The sequence below is a fragment of the Bubalus kerabau genome, chromosome 6 (assembly GCF_029407905.1).
Source record: "Bubalus kerabau isolate K-KA32 ecotype Philippines breed swamp buffalo chromosome 6, PCC_UOA_SB_1v2, whole genome shotgun sequence".
Taxonomy (NCBI): Eukaryota; Metazoa; Chordata; class Mammalia; order Artiodactyla; family Bovidae; genus Bubalus; species Bubalus kerabau.
The window spans coordinates 52,840,156-52,859,286 of record NC_073629.1 but is presented as its reverse complement, the minus strand read 5'-3'; the positions used below and the strand labels follow the sequence as shown (position 1 = coordinate 52,859,286).

The 19,131-nt window shown below is 38.3% G+C and overlaps 1 protein-coding gene across 1 annotated transcript in view; it reads right to left on the bottom strand.

Annotated features, from left to right (window-relative positions):
- HFM1 (helicase for meiosis 1) overlaps window positions 1-17,836 on the bottom strand; it is a 114,702-nt gene extending 96,866 nt beyond the window's left edge. The window contains exons 1-4 of the mRNA XM_055587101.1: window positions 17,833-17,836; window positions 16,544-16,571; window positions 5,967-6,079; window positions 4,470-4,779 (exon numbers count right to left, since the gene is read on the bottom strand). Of these exons, the coding sequence (XP_055443076.1) occupies window positions 4,470-4,779; window positions 5,967-6,079; window positions 16,544-16,571; window positions 17,833-17,836 (455 nt within the window). The remainder of the gene's footprint in view (window positions 1-4,469; window positions 4,780-5,966; window positions 6,080-16,543; window positions 16,572-17,832) is intronic.
- Between the last annotated feature and the right edge of the window lie 1,295 nt (window positions 17,837-19,131).

The window sequence follows — 19,131 nt, the reverse complement described above, 5'->3', positions numbered from 1 at the left end:
TCTCCACTCCAAATTTACACCATTACTTTTCCACTCTCTCACAAAAGTATCTGTGCTGTCTAGCTATGCAACATTGTATTACTCCTCATTGCATATATCCTATATCAACCTCTGGTCACTGTAGAATCTTATCCTCTTAATTACAAGCTCTTCCATAAACTGGGTTTTGTTGTTCAGTTGCTCAGTTGTGTCCGACTCTTTGTGACCCCAAGGACTGCAGCACGCCAGGCTTCCCTGTCCTTCACCATCTCCCAGAGTAACTGAGTTACTTCACCATCTACGGAGACAACCCATTCAAAATTCTACCCTCTCCGTTTCTTAGCCTTTTATCTCTAGCAGCTTTCTCCCTCATCTGATTTCAGTCACCTACTCTGCCGCCTTAGATGTTATCATTATCCTCTTCTCAAAACAACAATTCTAAAAAATCATTTTCTGACCACAACCTCCTATCCTTTTAGCTTGTTTGCTCAAGGTACTAATGAGGTCAAAGAACAAAATTACTATAATTAACCTCTTTATTTTCTCCCAAACCATCTTCCCCTTCACTTTTCTCAGGTACCTTGAATGCATTTAATACCATGACATATCTTTTCAATCACTCTCTTATCAATATTCTAAACCCCTCTCCCCTTTTATACTTTTATCATACTTATCTTGCAAATCCGAAATTCTATGTAAATCTATCTACTATTTTTTTTATAATTGCAGTCAAGTGGTAGAACACTATTGAAAAAAGCACAACTGTTAGGTAGATGAATAATATGCAAATTCAAATTCACATCAGCCAAGACTGAAGAAATAAAATCAATATACAAAAATCAACTGTACGTCTATACATTTTCAATGGACAATCTGAAATTCCACTTAAAATAACATCAAAAAGAATAAGTACTTATGAGTAAATGTAACAAAATAAGTATGACTTGTCCTGAAAGCTACAAAATATCTTTGAAAGAAATTAAAGAAAATCTAAATAAGTGGAAAGGTATCCCATGTTCACAGATTGGTAATCCTAAGTAAAATGCTTTTTTAAATCTGTGAGTAATTCTAGCAAAGTATTATACCGAATGCATGGTAGTGGGAACTCCCAAATTTGTAGACTGCAAGGCAGAAATTTGGGTAGCCTGTCACCCTATTTGTGGCTGGCACTTGAAGTAGGGTAGTCTTGTGGGACTGAATCCTTACTTAACTCTTAGAGTCTGATGCTAACTCTAGGAGTTAGTAAGAAAATTGAATTGTATTGTTGGACACCAATTGGTATTGAAGAATCAGACAAATGGATGGTAAGAAAACACTCCAGACTTTCCATTTATAGCCAATGGATTATCAGTGCAAGTGCCATGTCATTCAATGGGGAAAGAACAGTTTTGTTTTGCTTTTAACAAATGGTGCTGGAAAAACTGGATATCTATGTGCAAAAGAATGAAGCTGGGCTTCTACTTTGTACTATATTGAAAAAATTAACTCAAAATGGATGATAGACCCAAATGTAAGAGCGAAATCTTAGAAGAAAATGTAGGAGTAAGTCTTTATAACCTTGGATTAGGCAATGGTTTCTTAGATAGGACACCAAAAATCCAATCAAAAATTGGAAAAATTGGACTTCATCAAAATTAAAAACTTTTGGCCAGCTAAGGATATGAACAGAAAAGTGAAACACAGCACACAGAATGTAAGAAAATATTTGCTACTCATATAACTGATAAGAGATTTTCAACCAGAATAAGTAAAGGACCCTTACAACTCAACAATAAAAAGACAACATAATTTTAAAAACAGATCAAGGATTTGAATAGACACTACTCCAAATAAGATATGTAAATAGCCTATAATCACATGAAAAGCTGCCCAACACCTTTAGTCAGCAGAAACACACGAATCAAAACCACGAGACATACATCACACCCATTTTGTATGGCTATAAAAGACAGACAACAAGTACTAGCAAGGAGGTGAAGAACTCAGAAACTTCATATACTGCTAGTGAAATTGTTCAGCGGTATAGTTACTTTAGGAAAAGGAAATGGCAACCCACTCCAGTATTCTTGCCTGGAGAATCCCAGGAACAGAGAAGCCTAGTGGGCTGCCGTCTACAGGGTCGCATAGAGTTGGACACGACTGAAGTGACTTAGCAGCAGCAGCATAGTTACTTTGTAAAACAATTTGGCAGTTTCTCAAAAAAAGATAAATATAGAGTTAATATATGACCCAGCAATTCCACTTCTAAGTATAAATCCAAAAGAATTAAAATACATTTCACCCTTGAACAACATAGGTTTAAACTGCATTGGTCTACTTATGATCGGATTTTTTTCTTCTTCAATAAATACTACAGTACTATATAATCTGAGTTGGTTGAGTCCACTGATGCAGATCTACAGATAAGGAAAGCCAACTATAAAGTTGTACTTCAATTTCTGACTTCCCAGGAGGTCAACACCCTTATTAAGCCCTGTGTGTGCAAGGGTCAAATGTATATATTCACACAAAAATTTACATCTGAATTTTCATGGCAACTTTATTCATAATAGCGAAAAAGTGGAAACATCTCAAAAGTTCACCAACTGACAGATCAATAAACAAAATCTGATATATCCATTCAATGAAATGTTACTGGCCATAAAAAGAATAATGTACTGATGCATGACAGAACATGGTTGAACCTTGACAATGTTGTGCTAAGAGAAAGAAGCCAGACAGAAAAGGCTCCACTTATAATATTAAATATTTGGAATAGGAAAACCCACAGAAACAGAAAACAATTAGTAAATGCCAGGGGCTGGGTGAGGGATGGAGAAATGGGGAGTAACTTAATGAGTATAGAGTTAGTCTGGGGCAGCAAAAATTGTATAGTAGTGATGGTTGCACAACTCTGTGACTATTCTAAAACCTACAAATTGTACACTTCAAAATAATGAATTTTATGATACGTGAATTACATCGTAATAAAATTTATTTAAAAATTCACAGACATCAACCTCAACTGGGACCTTCACAGTGTCCAACAATTCTACCATTATTCTAATTAGATTGCTTTCCCATTCTCCATAATTTCTTCCACCCTTCTCATACTTGCTCAGTACCTCTACTTTCCCCCTCAAATTCCACAGATGACTTCATCTATGTCACAGAAAAAACAAAAACTATCAATGATATCTCTTCTGAATCCTAAACCCATATATCCAATTGTCTATTTGGACATTTTGTAAGTACTTAAAACAACATGTACAAATTTGTACTCATCACCTTCCCCTATTCTTCCTTTGCAGTTTCTACATCATAAAAGAACACTATCATCCTTCATCAATCTGGCTCAAGCCAGACATCTAGGAATCAGGTCCTAGGTCAGGCTACCATTTTCTCTCATCTATACTAATAAAATAATCTAAATGACCCTTCACAATGTATTCCAGTTCTCTTCTAATTTATCCTACTGGGGCAAAAATGGACTTTAAATTAAAAAAGAATATCTAATTTTACTTCTCTGCTCAAAACCCAGGACCTTAGGGCAACAGTTCTCAAACTTTTGTGTGCCTAACAATCATTCAAAAAATGTGTTAAAAATGAAGATTCCTCGGTCCCATCCTCACCTTGATCCAGAGTGTGATTCAACAGATCTAAGAAAGGAAGCAGGAATCCAAATTTTTTAACAAGCACTCCATGTGATTCTGATGCAGTGAGTTCACAGGCCACAATTTAATAAGCACTACCTTAAAAGTACAAAATGTTTCACTCCCTACAAGATTCTGAATGACTTGGCCCCTCCATACTTTGTCTTTTAGCACGCTCTCATTCTCTCTTACTTTAAACTATAAAAATTTCTAAGAATAAGCCAAGCTCTGTGCTACTTTAGTCCATTTGCACAGACTATTCCTTCTGCCTGGAACACTCTCCTTTATTTGTACTAAGCTTGACTTTATTCTTCCTTAAACTTACAAAATCATTCCTTCAGGAACATCTTCCCTGATTGTGCAGCAGATTAGGATCCCATATTAACAGCCATTCTCAAACGATGGTCAAGATTCAGAGAGTTCATAGGATCAAAACAATTTCCATAGCACTTTTTTCCCATCATTTTAATTTACAATATGGTTAAATATCAATAGATATAACCCAAAAAAGTAAAAGCTCTATGGGAATCCTCAATAATTTTTAAGTGGAAAGGGGTCCTGAAAACAAAAAGTTTGAGAACCTCTGCTCTAACCATATATCTCATCAAAATATTGTCATATAAAAAGTATTTAATTATTTTTAGTTATTACTTGCCTTTCCCTCGATAAACTATAAGCTCTCTGAAGGCAAGAACCTATGGCTAGAACTCAGTTAAAAGAGTGTTGAGTACACAATAGACCTCTATTTGTTGTTGATTTTTTTTCTCATTCAGATTCTATCATACTTCAAACTTCTGGACATACACATAAATATTCAACTGTATCACTGAATATCATTTATTTCATTTAATTAATTACCTTTTGCGGAAGGCTGACATGCTCACTCCTTTATCTTGTGCAGAATTAACTAACTTTGTATCATCTGGAACATTTTTCTCAAGTTCTATCTCAGTGCCAATGTGATTTCTGCATTTCTGAGAAGAACCACATGTCAGCTTGCCAGCAACATGTAAGTCATTGTTATCTGCCCCTCCTAAATTTAGATCATCTTCTTCATATTCATTAGAAGGGAAGTTAAACTGGAATTTTTGGGTTTGTGAAACATAATTTGTGTCTTCATTAGTTATCTTTAAATTTGATGGTAACATTTTTGATCTTTTATTCTGACCTACAAAAAAGAAACACTTGAATTATTACACATTCTCCTTGAAAACAAACTTTAAAAATGATGATAGAAAAATTTAATAAAATTTTTCAAAAGAGCTTACTAGGTGAATATGAAAATAACAAAATGATCTGAAATACCATATGTGATTTTGAAATACAATAGTTGTTACTCTTATGGTACATCATAACTGAAGGATAACTTGAAATTAGTTAAGAATTATTGAAATTAAGTTTGAAATTTAAATTAAGTCTATATTATAAAAAAGGTTTAATTTCTGACCCACTGAAATAACCATAACTGGAAATGGGTTGCAAGAATACTGGGGTGGGCTGCCATTTCCTCTTTCAGGAGATCTTCCAGACCCAGAGATTGAACCCATGTCTCTTGTGTCTCCTGCACTAACAGGCAGATTCTTTACCAATGCACCATCTGGGAAGCCCAAAAATTAAGATAATAGAATGTTTTCATCAAGGCAACAGAACTTTAAAGGTGTCTTTACAGAGGCTTTATAAGCATCTTTGAAAGATTGGAAGGCTTATCATTTACACTATACTAGTATACATACATATTATATATATGGGTGTGTGTTCTATTATAACACACAATAGAATTACTACATTCTACATATAATTTGCTATATACAAGAGTATAAAATATATAAAAATTTTGAAACTTAATAATAAAATATACATGCATGAATCTAATAATTTAAAAATCAGTTTTACCAACAATATCACATTAGATCACATATACTATTTGAGTGTGTTTGTTTTCTAACTTTGTAAAGATGATAACACACTATATAGTTTTTGCATCTTGTTTTTTTCACTCAATGTATTTCATGAATCTGGTTTCCTAAACCAGAGGATCCTACCTTTAGTAAAGTCTAAGACAAAAACTAAATAGCAGTGATAGTTTTAATGGAATGAGGAAACAAATTCACAGAACAATATAACAGGTGTGTGTGAAAGTATATTTTGTGCCTGTAATATACATATGTGTGTATATGTATGCATGGAGAAGGAAAACGTTTCAGATTTTAAAGTTTGGTGACCACTATTTTGAATTAGTCTCTAACTTTCATTTTATTCCATTAAAATAAAAGAAATGAATATTTCAATATTAGATTTTTTACACTGACATGAGTTGAATGGGTTTGACTTCACAACTTATATGTGATAGTTTACCTAACAGTTTACGATTTTCTATTTCTTCCTCTAATGCCTGAGGATCTGGAATTTCTGAAATCAGTGGAGCAGGTGGAAGAAACCAATCCAAAGATTTTTCACTGTCTAGGTGGCTATATAAAATACAAAAATATGAATTTATGTTAACAAAGATATAACATCAGAAACTACATATTTATTAACTAAACATAACTCAGTTACAGACTGGAAAAGGTCAGTTTTCATTTCAATCCCAAAGAAGGGCAATGCCAAAAATTGCTGCACAATTGCAGTCATCTCACATGTCAGCAAGGTAATACTTAAAATCCTTCAAGCTAGGCTTCAACAGTACATGAACTGAGAACTTCCAGATGTATAAGCTGGATTTAGAAAAGGCAGAGGAACCAGAGATCAAATTGCCAGTATCTGTTTGATCATAGAAAAAGTAAGGAAATCCTAGAAAAACATTGACTTCTGCTTTATTGATTATGCTAAAGCCTTTGACTGTGGATCCCAATAAACTTTGGAAAATTCTTAAAAAGATGGGAATACCAGACCACCTTACCTGCCTCCTAAGAAACCTGGATGCAGGTCAAGAAGCAATCACTAGAAATGGACATGAAACAACAGACTGGTTCAAAATTGGGAAAGGAGCACATCAAGGCTGTATACTGTCACTCTGCTTATTTACCTTATATACAGAGTACATTATGAGAAATGCCAGGCTGGATGAATTACAGGGTAGAATCAAGGTTGCCAGGAGAAATATCAATAACCTCAATATGCAGATGACACCACCCTTATGACAGAAAGCGAAGAGGAATTAAAGACCCTCTTAGTGAAGGTGAAAGAGGAGACTGAAAATGCTAGTTTAAAACTCAACATTCAAGCCAAAGCAATCTTGAGAAAGAAGAATGGAACTGGAGGAATCAACCTGCCTGACTTCAGACTATACTACAAAGCTACAGTCATCAAGACAGTATGGTACTGGCACAAAGACAGAAATACAGATGAATGGAACAAAGTAGAAAGCCCAGAGATACATCCATGCACCTATGGACACCTTATGTTTGACAAAGGAGGTAAGAATATACAATGGAGAAAAGACAATCTCTTTAACAAGTGGTTCAGGGAAAACTGGTCAACCACCTGTAAAAGAATGAAACTAAAACACTTTCTAACACCATACACAAAAATAAAATGGATTAAAGATCTAAATGTAAGACCAGAAACTATAAAACTCCTAGAGGAAAACATAGGCAAAACACTCTCTTACATACATCACAGCAAGATCCTCTATGATCCACCTCCCAGAGCAATGGAAATAAAAGCAAAAATAAACAAATGGAACCTAATTAAACTTAAAGCTTTTGCACAATGAAGGAAACTACAAGCAAGGTGAAAAGACAGCTTCAAAGTGGGAGAAATAATAGCAAATGAAGCAACTGACAAAGAATTAATCTCAAAAACATAAAAACAGCTCATGTAGCTCAATACCAGAGAAGGCGGTGGCACCCCACTCCAGTACTCTTGGCCTAGAAAGTCCCATGGATGGAGGAGCCTGGTAGGCTACAGTCCACGGGGTCAAGAAGAGTCGGACACGACTGAGCAACTTCACTTTCACTTTTCTCTTTCATGCACTAGAGAAGGAAATGGCGACCCACTCCAGTGTTCTTGCCTGGAGAATCCCAGGGACGGGGGAGCCTGGTGGGCTGCTGTCTATGGGGTCACACAGAGTCAGACACAACTGAAGCCACTTAGCAGCAGCTCAATACCAGAAAAATAAATGACCTAATCAAAAAAAATGGGCCAAAGAACTAAACAGACATTTCTCCAAAGAAGACATACAGATAGCTAACAAACACATGAAAAGATGCTCAACAACACTCATTATCAGAGAAATGCAAATCAAAGCCACAATGAGGTACCGTCTCATGTCTATCAGAATGGCTGCTATCAAAAAGTCTACAAACAATAAATGCTGGAGAGGATGTGGAGAAAAGGGAACCCTCTTATACTGTTGGTGAGAATGTGAACTAGTACAGCCACTATGGAGAACAGTGTGGAGATTCCTTAAAAAACTGGAAATAGAACTGCCATATGACCCAGCAATCCCACTGCTGGGCATACACACTGAGGAAACCAGAACTGAAACAGATACGTGTACCCAATGTTCATCACAGCACTGTTTACAATAGGTAGGACATGGAAGCAACCTAGATGTCCATAGGCAGATGAATGGATAAGAAAGTTGTGGTACATATACACAATGGAATATTACTCAGCAATTAAAAAGAACACATTTGAATCAGTTCTAATGAGGTGGATGAAACTGAAGCCTTTTATACAGAGTGAAGTCAGTCAGAAAGAAAAACACCAATATAGTATATTAAAACATATATATGGAATTTAGAAAGATGGTAACAACAACCCTATATGTGAGACAGCAAAAGAGACACAGATGTAAAGAACAGACTTTTGGACTCCAAGAGACAAGGTAAGGGTGGGATGATTTGAGAGAATAGCACTGAAACGTGTATATTACCATATGTGAAACAGATCACCAGTCCAAGTATGATGCATGAAAACAGGGCACTCAAAGCCGGTACACTGGGACAGCCCAGAGGGATGGGATGGGGAGGGGAAAGGGAGAAGAGTTTGGGATGGGGAAAACATGTATACCCATGGCTGATTCATGTCAATGTATAGCAAAAACCACCACAATATTGTAAAGTAATTAGCCTCCAATTAAAATAATTAAAAAAAAAAAAAAAACAGCATTCAAAAATCTAAGATCACGGCATCTGGTCCCATCAGTTCAGTTCAGTTCAGTTCAGTCACTCAGTCGTGTCTGACTCTTTGTGACCCCATGGACCAGAGCACGCCAGGCCTCCCTGTCCATCACCAACTCCAGGAGTTTACTCAGACTCATCTCTATTGAGTCAGTGATGCTACCCAACCAACTCATCCTCTGTCCCCTTCTCCTTCTGCCCTTAATCTTTCCCAACACCAGGGTCTTTTCAAATGAGTCAGCTCTTCGCATCAAATGGCCAAAGTATTGGAGTTTCAGCTTCAACATCAGTCCTTCCAATGAACACTCAGAACTGATTTCCTTTAGGATGGACTGGTTGGATCTCCTTGCAGTCCAAGGGACTCTCAAGAGTCTTCTCCAACACCACAGTTCAAAAGCATCAATTCTTCAGTGCTCAGCTTTCTTTATAGTCCAACTCTCACATCCATACATGACTACTGGAAAAACCATAGCCTTGACTAGACGGACCTTTGTTGGCAATGTCTCTGCTTTTTATACGCTGTCTAGGTTGGTCATAACTTTCCTTCCAAGGAGTAAGCGTCTTTTAATTTCGTGGCTGCAATCACCATCTGCAGTGATTTTGGAGCCCAGAAAAATAAAGTCTGACACTGTTTCCACTGTTTCCCCATCTATTTCCCATGAAGTGATGGGACCGGATGCTATGATCTTAGTTTTCTGAATGTTGAGCTTTAAGCCAGCTTTTTCACTCTCCTCTTTCACTTTCATCAAGAGGCTCTTTAGTTCTCACTCTCCTCTTTCAATTTCATCAAGAGGCTCTTTAGTTCTTCTTCACTTTCTGCCATAAAAGTGATGTCATCTGCATATCTGAGGTTATTGATATTTCTCCCAGCAATCTTGATTCCAGCTTGTGCTTCATCCAACTCAGCATTTCTCATGATGTACACTGCTTCTGCTGCTGCTGCTAAGTCTCTTCAGTCGTGTCTGACTCTGTGCGACCCCATAGACGGCAGCCCATCAGGCTCCCCCGTCCCTGGGATTCTCCAGGCAAGAATACTGGAGTGGGTTGCCATTTCCTTCTCCAATGTATGAAAGTGAAAAGTGAAAGTGAAGTCGCTCAGTCATGTCTGACTCTTAGCGACCCCATGGACTGTAGCCTACCAGGCTCTGCCGTCCATGGGATTTTCCAGGCAAGAGTACTGGAGTGGGGTGCCATTGCCTTCTCCGGATGTACTCTGCATGTAAGTTAAATAAGCAGGGTGACAATATACAGCCTTGATGTATTCCTTTTCCTATTTGGAACCAGTCTCTTGTTCCATGTCCAGTTTTAACTATTGCTTCCTGACCTGCATACAGATTTCTCAAGAGGCAGGTCCCATCACTTCATGGCAAATAAATGGAGAAAAAAATGGAAACAGTGACAGACTTTACTTTCTTTGGCTCCAAAATTCCTGCAGTGACTGCAGCCATGAAATTAAGACACTTGCTCCTTGGAAGAAAAGCTATGACAAACCTAGACAGTGTGTTAAAAAGCAGACACATTACTTTGCTGACAAAGGTCTATATGGTCAAAGCTATGGTTTTTGCAGTAGTTGTGTACCTATGTGAGAGTTGGACCATAAAGAAGGCTGAGTGCCAAAGAACTGATCCTTTCAAATTGTGGAGCTAGAGAAGGTTCTTTGAGAGTCCCTGGGACAGCAAGGAGATCAGGCCAGTCAATCCTAAAGGAAATCAGTCCTGTATATTCATTGGAAGGACAGATGCTGAAGCTTCAATACTTTGGCCAGCTAATGCGAAGAGCCAACTCATTGGAAAAGATCCTGATTCTGGGAAAGATTGAAGGCAGGAAGAGAAGGGGATGGCCGAGGACGAGACGGTTGGATGGCTTCATCGACTCAATGAACATGAATTTGAACAAACTCCAGGACAGGGAAACCTGGTGTGCTGCAGTCCATAGGGTCACAAAGAGTTGGACATGACTGAGCAACTGAACAACATTCAGTTACAAACTCTTAAACTTAATACGCTACCTTTCTGTGATGACTTCAATTTATCCTTATAGAGCAGCATATAGCATATCCCTGTACATTCTCAATCTTTTTTCCTTGTGTATCATGGGATTAATGACACTGCTCTGAGGTATGCTACCTAACTAATGGCTATAACTCCATTTTCTCCAATTCAAATGCTGTGACAGGGATCTTAATCTTCTCCAATATAAAAAAAGAAAGTAATAAACCATTCCAAAACTTTAGCATCTTAACCAATACAAGTTAACAAATTACTGATGATACACTGGACAACTAATCATGGGTCATAAGTGTGTAAATGACACTGAAACATTATTACAAATTAATGTCTTAACCCAAATATTCCTGGTCCAAAACCATCTATGACAACAGAAAAGCCAAACAGAAAAGAAACCAATTGAAATTGACAATCTGTTTGAAAACCTGTAGTAACTGATGAGATTTTGTTACCCTACTGGCATCTGCCTATTGCCCTATTGTTCAACTGTGATCCTATTAACATGTAATGTTTTAATATTTCCTTTCCAACCTAAGTTGGCTTGTCCTTCATTAGAACAAAGATAAGCATTGGGAAACAGAAAATAAAGTTGAAGAACACCACATAAACTGTCTAAGCCAAGTCCTGAGGATTTGATGATCTTTTTCCTTATTGCTTTGTTTAAGGTTTTATCTCCCAGAAGAGGCCCAGTCTTTCACTTTTCTACATCTCATAGCACCTCAAACATAGCTACTGCAGCTCTATTTTCCAAATCAAAAATCTGAACACATTACCTGACAATATCTAACAGACTGTCTGACAATATACCAAAACAACTGAAATTTAGGACTATGTCACAGAGTTCTAAGATCATCACCAGGGTCAATAATTCCCTAGGGTGACTCATAGGACTCAGCAATATAGTCCTACTCATGACTGTTAGGTGAAGTCTGAAGGAACTAACAATACTTTGTATTGTTAGAAGAGCAACCATATGTTCCAAATTTGCTGATGCCAGTCCTGATTAACAACTGTCATTCCATTTGGATGCACTCTTTCACTCTCAAAAGTATCCCAGTCTGAATTACATGGTCACATTATTTATGAATGATTCTTCCATATATGTATTGAACCTCAAGCTGACTGTAAGTTTTTTAAAGTAAAAGTCTTTAAAAGTCTTATTCAGTCAATATTTGAATAAATGAAAGAATAAGTGAGCAATAAATAATTCACTCAATGTTTCACTAAGAAAGAATAGAACACATAGAAAACTTAGAATTAAAATGATTCATATGTGAAAATCCTTAAAAGCCAGTATTTAACAGACTCCCTATTCTCCAATTCATATTTCCTTTAGTGTCACATTTTTAGTTCCACCCCTGATTACTGCTTGCATTGAACCTGCCTATCACACTTGGCCTTTGGCACACTGCCCTTTCTGTTTCCAAAAGCTGCCTGCCAGCATCACTCCTTGTCCTAAGCTACTCTTTCACCATTACTTTCAGTCTTTACTTTAGCCAAAAGTAACTTGAACAAACCATACATGCAAACAAATGAAAGCCAAATAGGCAAGAATCTATTCTATTTTTAAAATTATAACATGTCAAACTTCAGTTATTCCCTTATACCTGAATTTCATGTTTACCAAATATATACCTGAAATGGCATTCTGTTGATCCCTTATTTTTTATTTATAAATTTACCAAAGATAAAACTAAAATGCTGTAAAAATAACAAACCGAAAACAACAGACTGCTATTTTTTAAAGCAGACTTACTTTTCAGCTTCATCTGTTTTTTCAAAAAACAAATTATCCAAGGAAAACACAGAGTCATTTGATTCCAACATTGTTAAAAGCTGGACTTTGTCATAAATCTAAAAAATACCAAAATCCAGTTTATAGCCTATTTACAAAGATGTAGAAAAAAATTTTCTTGATCCATAAACTATAATTATTAATTTCCTAAAATAATCAGTCTTTCTTTTGCAACATCCTCCTAAGTGCTTAAATATTCAAATACATTACTCTGTTATCCACTCCTTCACACATAGTCACACATGTATGCCTCTCTTCATGCTGCACAAATGCTTAAAATGTGTTTTCTTCCATTCTCCACCTGACATATTCCTACCCATACTTCGTGGTACAGGTCAATGTCATTTCTTCTTCAAAGGCTTCTCTGACTTTGTCCTCTTATGGAAAATAGAATTAGTGACTCCTTTTGGGCTCTTAAAATACTTTGTTCATACCATTATTTTTTAGTATAGTGCATTTAATTGTGATATTGTATAGGATAGTACATTTTATTGTGACTGTGTGTGTTTCTAAAAATATACTGTGTACATATGCAGGGATTTCCTTCAAAATCAAGGGACAGAGTAGACTTACTTCAAAATAAATAGGAAAATGTTAAGGAATACTGATGAAAAAAATTGGCAATGAGTTAATAATTGCTAATGCTACATAATGGGTACATGGAGTTCCTTAGAATGTTGTCTATTTTTATATATGTTCAAATTTTTCAAAATAAAAAAATTAACAAATTCAACACATATATTTATATTCATATTATATCACACACACATATATATGCTTAAAAAGATAATTTTTACATTCAGTGGTGTTATCTAAATATAAAGGATAAAAACATTCAGTATTGACTACCTGAAAAAATAACAAAAATCTGGGCTTCCCAGGTGGCGCAACAATAAAGAATCCACCTGCCAATGCAGGAGACACAAGAGACTCAGGTTCGATCGGAGTGTTAGAGAAGATCCCCTGGAGGAGGAAATGGCAAACCACTCATGTTCTTGCCTGGAAAATCGCATGGACAGAGGAGCCTAGCGAGCTCCAGTCCATGGAGTTGCAAAAAGTTGGACACGACTAAACACACTCATGCACACACACACAACAGAACCATGTCTATGGATACATACAATTCTTCCCCCTGCACATCAACACTACATCTCAATTTTTTTTCTGATTTCTGAAACAAAACTCTACACGATAAAACACGAAATCAGATGCACATATCATAAAATATAAGCCACATTTCTATTTATTCTGTGATATACTGCAAATCGTTCCTTAGGATGGAAACTAAAATCAAAGACACTATATGAGCGCCATCTCGTGGAGAAATCCACATTACCACGTCAGAGCTACTGCTGCTAAGTCGCTTCAGTCGTGTCCGACTCTGTGCGACCCCATAGACGGCGGCCCACCAGGCTCCCCCGTCCCTGGGATGTCCAGGCAAGACACTGGAGTGGATTGCCATTTCCTTCTCCAATGCATGAAAGCGAAAAGTGAAAGTGAAGTCGCTCAGTCGTGTCCGACTCTTAGCGACTCCACGGACGGCAGCGCACCAGGCTCTGCCGTCCATGGGATTTTCTAGGCAAGAGTACTGGAGTGGGGTGCCATTGCCTTCTCCGACCAAGTCAGAGCAAGTCCCTTCAATTTTGAGCCCTCCCTGATGTGATGAAGAGTCACATTATTACATCAGGAAGTATGTAAAGAAAAGAGAAATGTTTCCACACGTACCCCAAAGGGCTAAATCTGATTACACTAGGACTGTCCTTACTTTATCAGAATATTGTGGGGTTTTTCATTTGTTTAGTTATTGGGCTTTTCTCCTTTCCATCTGTTTAGGATAGTTGCCCTCTTCATTTTTCTCAATTTATTAATCATTTAGTCACCAAAAAAAAAAAAAAAAAAAGCAAAGTTCAAACAAATTAGCATGGTTCTATAAATGTTTTAAACACTTTAATTATGTGAAAAATAGAAGCCTAGGATATCATGTTTCTATAGCATTCAAAAGTAACCAATAAAATGTTCCTTTTCTAGTCTTAGGAGAACTATGTAATCTTAAACAACAGAAAGAGTTTTCCAAATTAAAACTCACCAGATCCCTTTTATATGTCTATGCTTCCTCAGAATGTGAGTAGAAACTCTTAAGGTTAACACACATGTGTTTGAACTCTTTATTCTAAAAGAAGCTGCAAGCAAAACAATAAAAGTGCAAATTAAAAATATTTGGTTCTGAAAAAATATTTCATAAACTAATCTAAAAACCTCCTATATAAATAGCAAATATTTCCAAGAGAACTTTTGTTTTGATGTCTAGTTCTGACATAAAAGAGAATATAACTTGTTTGGGTCCATAATGAAAACATTGTGTATATATTTTCATACTGATGCAGCCCTATGAAAGAAAACATCCTTTCTATCTAAAATACTGCATCCCCATACTGTGCATTATTTTTCTTTACAGCATTAATTTATAACTGCTCAGTTGTTTATCTTTCTCCCTGTAGAGAGAACCAGTTCTTTTTATTTACTAATGTATTCGTTTAGCTCATAGTAGATGATCCATAAGAATTCTCTGTGGAATAAATGCATTAGCAATGTTCAGTTTACAAAAATAATTTTAAATAAAAATTACTTTCCATCAATTCTGAGTCTTAAAATTTTACCCCCCAGATCTTTAATGCTCAGTTTTAAAATGTAATTTTTTTTTAGTTCAAGATAAATGTAATCAAATCATGAAAGTTTTAAAAGACCATAAATTTGACACTTGAATTATGTAAATAAATTTTTTTTTAAACATAGGCCTGACAAGGGACCTTGCCATACTTCAACATGAGTTTGTTATTGAAGAAATGATATTTTGGATTTTTAGGTTTAGAGTTAGATTTTCTGAGTACATTTCTGTGTTAGATTACTTTTTACAAAGTTCTAGTTTCAGCGTGTATGAAATTGTTATTTTACTTTTTAAGTGTTTGCTTTTGCTCTAACCACTCCTAAAATAAACTATTTTTGAAACTACATAATTTGATGAGTGTTGAAATGATCTACACCTTACCTAATTAGTGACAGTTTAGCATTTTACCTTCTACAGTCCTTATTGTATAAAATGTTGAGATCCGTTAGTTATCTCTTAAAACTTTTACTCTCAGAAATACACATTTCAAAAGTGCATAAACCTAGATAAGAAATACGGATTTGCCAGAAATCGGTAGTCAGTGAAGACTCAGACCAACATTCACTGGAAAAGCCAACCGTCACAAATGACTGCAGGGAAGTAAGTTGACAAAGAGAATGAACGTGGGAACAAATTACCATCCTGAGTCTCAGCCAGGGAGAGGTCTTTACAGTCGGAGGCCTGATCTCCACCACCTGCCCGGTGAGACGCAGGGGGCCGAAAAAGCTACAGCAGGAACCGAATTGGGGTCTGAGGTAAAAACACGCCCCTGATGTACCCTAAATCCGAGCAAGCCCACCCCAGACTCCCGAGCGCACGGCGGAAGTCTTCAGGCCGGGCGAGTGACCACGACGCGGGCGCGAGCGCCGCCACTGGGTCCGGGAATCTAGGGTCGCGTCGCTGCGGACTCACGGCTACATGCGCGCCGCCCTCCCGCTCCGCCCCGGGCGTGAAACAAACTTTGGAATAAACACGCGGGACTCCGGGAACCGCCAAAGCAACGCACGATTCCGCCAGCGTTGTGGGCCGGCGGCCTTCCAACCCGTCCCTCACAAGCCGGAGCCGCCTCAGGCTTGGGCCTCGCACCTTCTGACTGGAAGGCGGCTGAGGAACCGCGCGGGCTGGGGCGGGGACGGGGTCCCGCCGTGCGTACTACATACACCTCCCCGCGCCCGTCTCCTGCCGCCCGACACTTGCTTTGGAAAATCGACCACTTCCCGGCAGCCAACCTGGCCTCCCTCCCCGCTGGGTCCCTGTTCTCCCATCGTTTCCTTCCTGTGAGAGCCCCGGGTCCCAGTCCCCACCTTCCCCAGCGGGCGTCCGGGTTCCCCCGAACTCACCTCCTCGCCGGCCCTGGGAGCCGAGCGCCTATTCACCGGCCCGGAGGACCCCCAGCCTGGCTAAGCCGAGCTCCAAGCAATGGATCGCCGGAGCCCCCAACCTCTCCCTTCCCTCCTCTCCCTGTTTTCTCCGAAAGTTTATAATCCCTTTTAAATTATGGCTTTCTGGATATTGTTGCCTATTTTCACTGAATAAAATGCTTAATCCTCCCCTCAGCTCTTGGTAATTTTAGTTTCCCTCCTTAAGAATTGGTCTATCTGAGGTACCTCATATAAGTGGATTTATGGATTTAGATGGTGTTTGTCTTATGTCTGGTCTATATCATTTACCATGATGTTTTCAGAGTTTATCCATGTTGTAGCAAGTATCAAAGTTTTATTCCTTTTAAGGTGAGCTTCCCTGATAGCTCGGTTGGTTAAAAATTCGCCTGAATGCAGGAGCTGCTGCTACTGCTGCTAAGTGGCTTCAGTCGTCTCCGACTCTGTGCGACCCCATAGATGGCAGCCCATTAGGCTCCCCCATCCCTGGGATCCTCCAGGCAAGAACACTGGAGTGGTTTGCCATTTCCTTCTCCAATGCATGAAAGTGAAAAGTGAAAGTGAAGTCGCTCAGTCGTGTCCGACTCTTAGCGAGACCCTGGTTCAATTCCTGGATCGGGAAGATACGCTGGAGGAGGAATAGGCTACCCACTCGAGTCTTCTTGGGCTTCCCTTGTGGCTCAACTGGTCAAGAATTCACCTGTGATGTGGGAGACCTGAGTTCGATCCCTGGGTTGGGAAGATGCCCCTGAGACGGGAAAAGCTACCCACTCCAGTACTATGGCCTAGAGAATTCCATGGACTTTGTAGTCATGGGGATGCAAAGAGTCAAACACGACTGAGCGACTTTCACTTTCATTCCATTTGTGGTGTTGGAGAAGACTCTTGAGAGTCCCTTGGACTGCAAGGAGATCAAACCAGTCATTCCTAAAGAAAATCAGCCCTAAATATTCGTTGGAAGGGCTGAAGCTCCGATACTTTTGCCACCTGATGTGAAGAACTGACTCACTGGAAAAGACCCTGATGCTGGGAAAGATTGTAGGCAGGAGGAGAAGCGGAGGACAGATTATAAGATGGTTGAATGGCGTCACCTGCTCAATGGATATGAATTTGAGCAAGCTCCGGGAGTTGGTGATGGACAGGGAAGCTTGGCGTGCTACAGGCAGTGTCCATGGGATCGCAAAGAGTCAGATAAGACTGAGTCCGTGAAACTGAATTCCATTTGTAGGTATATACCACATTTTGTTTACCCATTCATTCATGGATGGTCATTTGTGTTGCTTCCAACCTTTTGGCTGTTGTGAATAATGCAGCTATGAAAAAATGGTATATAAAACTCCATTCTGGAACTTATGGTTGGGCAGGGGATAGTTGGGTATTGACATGCACACACTGCTATGTTTAAAATGGATAACCAACAAGCACCTACTGTGCAGCAGGGACCTCTGCTCAATATTATATAACAAACTAAATGGGAAAAGAATTTGAAAAATATGTATAACTGAATCACTTTGCTGTACCCCTAAAACCAGGGCAACATTGTTAATCAACAATAATATACTCCAATATAAAATAAAAATTTTTTAAATAAATAAAAAGCACATGAGGCAGAAAAAAATACTCTTGTTCTCAGTCCCTGTTTTCAATTATTAATATATATACCTAGGAGGGGAAAATCTACTTTTCTTTTACTGACTACGCCAAAGTCTTTGACTGTGTGGATCACAACAAACTGTGGAAAACTCTTAAAGAGATGGGAATACCAGACCACCTGACCTGCCTCCTGGGAAATCTGTATGCAGGTCAAGAAGCAACAGTTAGAACTAGACATGGAACAACAGACTGGTTCCAAATCAGGAAAGGAATACATCAAGGCTGTATATTGTCACCCTGCTTATTTAACTTATATGCAGAGTACATCATATAAGTTGGATGAAGCACAAGCTGGAATCAAGATTGCCAGGAGAAATATAAATAACCTCAGATATGCAGATGACATCACTTTTATGAAAGAAAGTGAAGAAGAACTAAAAAATCTCTTGATGAAAGTGAAAGAGGAGACTGAAAAAGCTGGCTTAAAGCTCAACATTCAGAAAACGAAGATCATGGCATCCTGTCCCATCACTTCATGGCAAATAGATGGGGAAACAGCGGAAATAGTGACAGACTTTATTTTCTTGGGCTCCAAAATCACTGCAGATGGTGACTGCAGCCATGAAATTAAAAGACACTTGCTCCTTGGAAGAAAAGCTATGACGAACCTAGACAGCATGTTAAAAAGCAGAGACATTACTTTGCCAACAAAGGGCCATCTAGTCAAGGCTATGGTTTTGCCAGTGGTAATGTATGGATGTGAGAGTTGGACTCTAAAGAAAGCTGAGCGCTGAAGAATTGATGCTTTTGAACTGTGATGTTGGAGAAGACTCTTGAGAGTCCCTTGGACTGCAGGAGATCCAACCAGTCCATCCTAAAGGAAATCAGTCCTGAATATTCACTAGAAGGACTGGTGCTGAAGCTGAAACTCCAATACTTTGGTCACCCCATGCGAA